At 42.5% G+C, this 7,716-nt stretch overlaps 1 protein-coding gene across 1 annotated transcript in view; it reads left to right on the forward strand.

Annotated features, from left to right (window-relative positions):
* The window catches only part of LOC134225526 (pyruvate dehydrogenase E1 component subunit alpha, mitochondrial-like), a 155,647-nt gene extending 149,124 nt beyond the window's left edge, over nt 1-6,523 (forward strand). The window contains exon 6 of the mRNA XM_062705693.1: nt 6,278-6,523. Coding sequence (XP_062561677.1) covers nt 6,278-6,463 — 186 coding nt within the window. The 3' untranslated portion in view covers nt 6,464-6,523. The remainder of the gene's footprint in view (nt 1-6,277) is intronic.
* Nucleotides 6,524-7,716: the final 1,193 nt, after the last annotated feature.

Raw genomic sequence — 7,716 nt, forward strand, 5'->3', positions numbered from 1 at the left:
ATAATGTTCTTCAGCCCTTTGTTCATCTCCACCATAGATCCGCTCTTGACCGTAACCTTCCAACTGCCAGAACCTCGAAAGTTGATCATCCAATTGTTCATTCGTGACTGGAAGTGCTTGTACGACAGGGTATGATCGCCCCTCAGTTACTGCACCTCCGGCAACCTACCCAAATACTGTTTTCTGTAGTTGATAGCTTCGACTTAGCATCATTTTGTCCCAGTCCAATATGCCGAACAGTATTCCAACACGAGCTGGCAGATTGAAGTGTGAATCGGTCAAATCAATCCACTCTGAAATTTACCACCGTGAGGTTTTGAACGGCTGAAGTGGCAATTTCGTTGTTATATTGGGGGTAACGAGAGACTCCGATAATGAGACGAAGTAGGATGATTTCGAACTCAACTCGGCAACGACAGCCCCCGCTATTTTTTTGCCTGTTCCTCTAAAACCAACCACCGAAACATCAGATGGGAACGGTTTCAGCCGTAGTTTCTGCACACACGCACTCGTCATAAACGTCGACATTGCACAGGAGTCTAGAACTGCTCGGCATTCTTGCAGCTCACCACTTCCACCACGAACATAGACAACAGCAGTATGTAGTAGGGCCTGATCAGTGGAAGCGATAAGCTGGACCTTCCTGAACGCTCTCTTCGATTTCACATCGGTGCTCGGAATACGAAACGCCTCTGGTCCGGACGCTTCCATCGAGACAGGATTGGTAGGATGGACCAAATCGACTACTTCCGAAATTGTACACAACTCGACTCGACTAGGTCCTGGCTGAGGTCCCGATTCACTGCCTCCTGTATCTACCCTCAAACACGAAATGCTTCTTGGGGCGCCATTCGGGTTGGTATACGGTTTGGGATCAAAATGGAGGAGGGTATTGTGCCGCTGACCACATTCTTTACACGAACCACTTTTACAATCAGCAACAACATGGCGGTTGCTGAAGCAATTTACACACAATCGAAGCTCTTTCACTCGCTGGAACCGTTGCGATGGAGATTTTGCTAGAAAGGAACGGCACTCGTTGATGTAATGTCCACCCGAACAATGGAAACAAGCAAACCTCCTTTTGGAATCATCTTCTCTTGTACTCATTAACACCTTCGGAAGATGCTTGACACCGATGGGTTTGCTGCCGACACGAGTAGAAGGTTTGTGATCCTGTTCCAAATTTTCCAAAATGCGGCACCTATTTTGCAGAAAATCGACCATATCCTGCCACTTCACTAGATTGGTATATGAGATTCGAATATGAGATTCGAAATCCTTATGGGTTTGTTTGTCCAATTTGGAGGCGACAATATGGACCACCATTAACTCCGAAAGTGTATCGAGGCTTAGTTTCAATGACGATAGAGCACGAAGGTTTTTCTGCACAACATTCACGAGATCACGAAGGGAAGAAGAAGATTCACTGGGTATCGGTTTTGGTTGGTAGACTTCAGCAAGATGACGATCGACTAACCAGCGACGGTTTTCATACCGCGCCTCAAGTGCCTTCCACAGAGAGGAGAAAGATTCTTCCGGAGTTTCAATGGTTGCAGCTTCACCAGAGAGGCAAGAACGCAGGTAATGCAGACACTGCTGATCGTTAAGGGACTCGTTCCGACGGATCAAGAGGTTGAACTGACTACGGAAATAAATCCACTCTTCGTAGTGACCACTAAAACGCGGAAGCGTGATATCCGGAAGTTTGATAGTCGAATCTGAGAAAGGCCGTTGGGAAACACTTGTGTCTAGCTGAGGCTTTGCTTCTAGTGGGGTCGAAAGGAGTTTCAATTTCTTTGCTATTTGGTACGTAATTTCTCCCAAAAGATCATAAAACTCCTCACTTGTTGCTTCAACAGTTGGAACCTAATCATCCCTAATTAAGCCGTACAATTTGGTTTCGGTTTCAAAATAGGATTCATCTAAACCCGTTCTGCGAATTTCGAGTTGCAGCGGGTCATCGCCATCTTTGAAAGCCATCTCACGAAGGTCAAAATGTTGGTAGCACGTTGTTTCATTGCTTGAAGCGTGCGTTGGAACGACAAAATAGACGCCTTTTTCTCAGCCATGCTGAAGGCAAAATTGGTTGTGTGTTCAACAAAAGAATACCGATACAATGGCCGAAATGACGCTATTGCGTACAAAGGAAAAGCACCACACGATTCTATTCGGATGATTTATTAAACGCGCTTGCTCTAGCTCAATCGATCCACCTACCTTTTTTTCTCTTTCGATCGGTTGCCAACCGAAATCCTCAGCGGATCATCCGGTTGGAAGGACCTATTAGGGTCTGTTCAAATATTACGTAACGCAATAGGGGTGGGGGTTGTTTTATATTTGTTACGATTTGTTACGCAAAATATAGGAGGTGGGTGTCCTTCGAGAAATTGTTACGCGTAACAATTGAGAAAAATATTTAAATTTTCAAAAATAGTTATTGTCTTCAAAATAGCATAAAATATACAAAAATAATAATTTATTGTATCGTGCTTCAAATTCTACCAAAAACAAAATATTTTCAAAAAAATGTATTTGTTACGCGTTACGCATAGGGGTGGGGTTGTTCTGAATTTTGTTACAGATTGTTACGAAGGGGTGGGGGATTCTTAAAAACAACGTTTTTCGCGTTACGTAATATTTGAACAGACCCTTGATGTCCACGACGTCGACACTGTCGGGCTCCTCTAGTTGGTGGAGCCTTGTTGCACCGGTTCAATTTCTTTCCAACTTCTTTCGTAACTTCTTCAATTTTTCGTTTCGACACTTCAATTCTTGTTTCGACACTTTAGTTCTTGTTTCGACACTTTAGTTCTTTGTTTCGACACAAATTTATACCCCAGAAATCTCTGAGACACTTGATTGTGTCCCTCAGAGTTTCTAATATCACTTAGTCCAAAATTCGTCACAAGAATGTCTCGAAAAAATGTTCTTCAAACAAGGTCAATCTAGCGTTCAATTATCACTCTGCTTTACAACGCGAACCGCAAGACTTTCGGGTTATAACTTAACGAACAACGTGTTCTCGACTTGACAAACTACGTTTAACTAATGTATTTATCTTTTTATACATTTTCATAATTACATAAAGCTGTATTTATCAAAGCTGGGAGAGAACTCCACATTTACATTTACTCACATAACGGTATACATTTATATGCATATTCGACGTTTCCTACCGTTTCCTGCCGGTTCGTTTCTCACACGCTCGAATACTGACGACGACGACAACGATGATGATGTTGATGATGATTCGTTACGCACACGCTCGTGCCTGCGTCGATGACGATTATTCTTGTTGCTCGTGACTGCTGGTAGGGTAACTCGTTCACTGTTGACTCAATTTACGTTAAACAATACCCATATTAAGTGTTTTAAAATTAGTATCTGTTTCGTGATCGGAATCGCAGATTTGTAGCCATCAGCAGCTTTAATGCAGTTTCCAATATATTCTGAGAAGTCCAAAGAAAGTCGTAGTGGTGGTCCCTAGGCGAAACTTTGAGAAACTTTATTTGCATGAAACATTTTGTATGAAATAATTTTTATTTTTTCGTCGAACCGTTTTAGTATGTATTACTAAGTACCTATCTCTTCTCACGCTACCGGCTATTCGAAAGTCCATGAAACAAGTTTTCAGAAACTGTTTAAAGAGTTGAAAAAAAGTAGCTGTAGCCAAAGATATTGGCAGTTGAACAATGCATTGGTTTCTAAAAACTGCTTGGTTCTGATGCCTATACCTAAATAGCTATATGATGTAGAGTGCTGATATTCTGGGGTTTAATACTCCGAAGCATTCGCTTTTAGTAGGTCAACTTGAACTACGAATCGGAGAAAGTCGATTTTTGATTTTCGGCCACCTGATTCCCCATAGTGCATTAGGCAGAGTTGTAGAAAAAGTTGTAGCACTAGAAGTCCACCATACAACGCATTCTGAAATTTAGCAAACGACTAAATAATCGAACGCAAATAATCGATAACATCCTTACCCCTAAGAACCCTTCGTCCAGTCTCTGAAAGACGAACGCAGCGAATGGTGCTATGGGGGACGCCCGTTAAACGCTTGGTTATCAACCAATAGCTTAGACACCATGTGCTCTTCAGATGTATTCATTAAAACGTATCCCGAATAATGGCAACCAAACAATGGCTCTCATAACGATGGACTCTTTGAACAGAATAAGCTGGACAGTGGTATGGTATGGATAATTTGCAAGAACAACGATTACGATAGTGTTTGTAAAAAATAGACACTGTGAATTAGGGCAGTAGTCAGTATGGTCGGTTAGCTCATTGATGCCTTACGGGCGAAAGAGCTAAAACCAAGGCTAAAACAAATAAATAAAGTACATTCAAAGTACATACAATTACCTATATGCCGGGTATTAAGCCACCCGGAGAGGAAATTAACTACTATGTCTGAAACTCGATTATGCAACACAACATTTGATAGATTTAGTTCGGAAAAGATATTGGAGGGTAACTGCTCCCTACGGTGGGGTTTGTTCCCACGAAACCAGTACGCCAGACAGGTGCTTCCCTACTACGAAGCTACGAAGGAGCTCCGTCGTACTCCGCCTCCGCAGCTTAGCGGGTACAGATGAAACCAAATTCCCAGCACTTAGGCCAGGCCTGTCCAACCTTTTCAAGCCACGGACCTATTTTTAAAATGGCCACTTGCTGGCGGGCCAGAAAATATTCGGTACATATTTTTTATACATTTTCAAAATAACCAAAGTAAAATGTTTTTTTTTCAGGATGGCATTTAGTTTTACAGAATGACTTAAATTGTTTTGAAGAAAAACCAAGCACGATGCCATTGCGTTCTTTTTTGTGTGTTATTTTCTTTTTCTTTTTACGTAACAGGGCATGGAATTGTTAGCTTCCTTCCAATACTCGACGTACACTGATTTCGCAATCGGTGATCGAATTTTGCAAGCAGATAATGAAGATCAACAATTACTTTTTTCTGCTTTCATTATTAATGAGAGTTGTTCACACAGATATGTGCTTCTGGGAACAGAAAATATAGATTTCCGGATAAACTGACACGGTTGATCAAAGCGACGATGGATCGGGTGATGTGCGTAGTTAGAGTTTCAGGGACATTCTCGAGTCCCTTCGAAACACGCAGAGGGTTACGGCAAGGTGACGGTCTTTCGTGTCTGCTATTCAACATCGCTCTGGAGGGAGTAATACGAAGGGCAGGGATTGATACGAGTGGTACGATTTTCACGAAATCCGACTAGTTATTTGGTTTCGCCGACGATATTGATATTATGGCACGTAAATTTTGAGATGATGGAGGAAGCCCACACCAGACTGAAAAGCTAAAAGGATTGGACTAGTCATCAAGAGGAAGAGTAAGAGGCTCGAGAGAGGACAACGTAAGCCACCCACCACAAGTTTGTATTGGAGGTGACGAAATCGAGGTGGTTGAAGAATTCGTGTACTTGGGCTCACTGGTGACCTCCGATGACGATACCAGCACAGAAATTCGGAGACGCATCATGGCAGGAAATCGTACGTACTTCAGACTCCGCAAAACGCTCAGATCGAATAGAGTTCGCCGCCGTATCAAACTGACTATCTATACAAAACGCTTATTAGACCGGTAGTTCTCTACGGACATGAGAACTGACCGATGCTCGTGAAGGCCAATGCGCACTGGGAGTTTTCAAAGGAAAGTGCTGCGTACTTATGGTGGAGTGCAAATGGCGAACGGTACGTGGAGGAGGCGAATGAATCAAGAGTTGGATCAGCTGTCGGGAGAACCATCCATCGTTCACACCGCGAAAATCGGAAGACTGCGGTGAGCTGAGCACGTATCCAGAATGTCGACAACAACCCGAGGTGCACAGCGAGAAAGGTGGATCGATCAGGTGGAGGACGATTTGCGGACCCTCCGCAGCCTGCGTGGTTGGCGACGTGCAGCCATGGACCGAGCTGCATGGAGAAGACTTTTATGTACAGCACAGGCCACTCCAGCCTTAGTCTGGTTATAAATAAATAAGAGTATATTTCTATATATTTTTTAACTCCTTTGCAATCATTGTGATGAGCGATAAATGTTGAGGTTATTAGAAAAAAAAATCAAATATGTATTTACACATGCCGAGTCTCACATGCTTGCTTGCGCTAACCGTCAGTCATCTCAATTTATTTGTATTTCACATAACTTAAAGGGTTAAATAATATGAATTGTTCTTTCACGATAAAATATAGTTTTATATATTTCAAATCTATTGTTATTTAACCTAATTTTATATTTTTTTTATAGAAAATCGATGCTGAGATCAAAAAAGACGTTGACGAGGCAACTGTTGCGGCTAAGAATGATACAGAAATAGGTTTACCCGAATTGAGTACCGACGTCTACGCCAATAATTTGGAAGGTGATATAAAAGGCTCTATTCCAAACTTATGGTTGAAGCATAGTACATTGAATAAAGCTGTTAATTTATAATATAGTCTCAAAATAATTAACAAAGAATTTCGAAATACATATTTTTTAATAAAACAGTAATAGTGGTTTGAATCATGGTTTGACAAAATACGTGACACATATTCATTACTTTTTACTTACTACAGCTCTTCGATGAACTTACTCCGAATGGAGTATTCATCTCCACTAGACTCGATCCTGGGCCAATCGCTTCCAGTCGCCCTGAACATTAAGCGCCCTCAGGTCCTCTTCAACTGCAAAAAGCCATCGTGTACGCGGCCTTCCACGAAGCCTGCGGCCTCTTCCGGGTTCTCTACTAAATATTATCCTCGCTTGACGTTCTTCCGGCATACGAACAACGTGACTAGCCCACCATAGTCTGCCGTGTTGTATAAGCATAATCATTTCCAGCCCTTTATACACCTGAAACAATTCGTGATTCATGCAACGCCGCCAGATACCGTTCTCCTGTTTACCTCCGAATATTGTCCGTAGCATCTTACGCTCAAACAGTCCGAAAGCTCTCCGATCAGCCTCCTTTAACGTCCATGTTTCATGGCCGTATAAAGCCACCGGAATAATCAGAGTAGTATACAACGCGAGTTTTGTTTTCGTTTGCAGACTACCGGGCTTAAGCTGGTTACGAAGTCCGTAATAAGCCCTATTTGCAGCTGCGATATGCCTTTTCACCTTGCGGGTAACATCATTATCGCACGTCACTAATGTTCCAAAATACACAAATTCTTCTACCACTTCAAATTTTTCACCATCCAGCACCATTTCGCTACCTTACTTACTTACTTATGGATCCTGTACACCTCCGGTGGTGCAAAGGGCCGACTTGAAAGATCTCCATCCTGAGCGTTGCCCAGCTATCGCTTTAACCTGTTGCCAGGTTAGATTTCGGTCGACTTCTTTTATTTCTTTATTGAGGCTTCGCCACCATGATCCTTTGGGTCTGCCGTTGCTGATGCGATGTCCCGCTGAGTTCCAGTCTAATGCTTGTTTACAGTTTTTCGTTTCCGCCCCTACGTAGAGTGTGGCCGACCCAGCCCCACTTCCGATCCCGAATTTCTGATGTTTTAGTATTTATTTATTTCGTCAAACATAATGTAGACTGGTTACTGTTGGAATATCAGGTAGTGTGCGACGCTTCGCTGTAGATCGAAGATGGATAGGAAGCGGGCGCCAGTTGGTTGTAGTTGCTCTTGGGTAGATTAAGGAATATTGTTATGGATGTATTGTATATACCTATTGTTGAATAAAGAGAACTG

This window comes from Armigeres subalbatus, chromosome 3 (genome assembly GCF_024139115.2).
Source record: "Armigeres subalbatus isolate Guangzhou_Male chromosome 3, GZ_Asu_2, whole genome shotgun sequence".
Classification (NCBI taxonomy): domain Eukaryota; kingdom Metazoa; phylum Arthropoda; class Insecta; order Diptera; family Culicidae; genus Armigeres; species Armigeres subalbatus.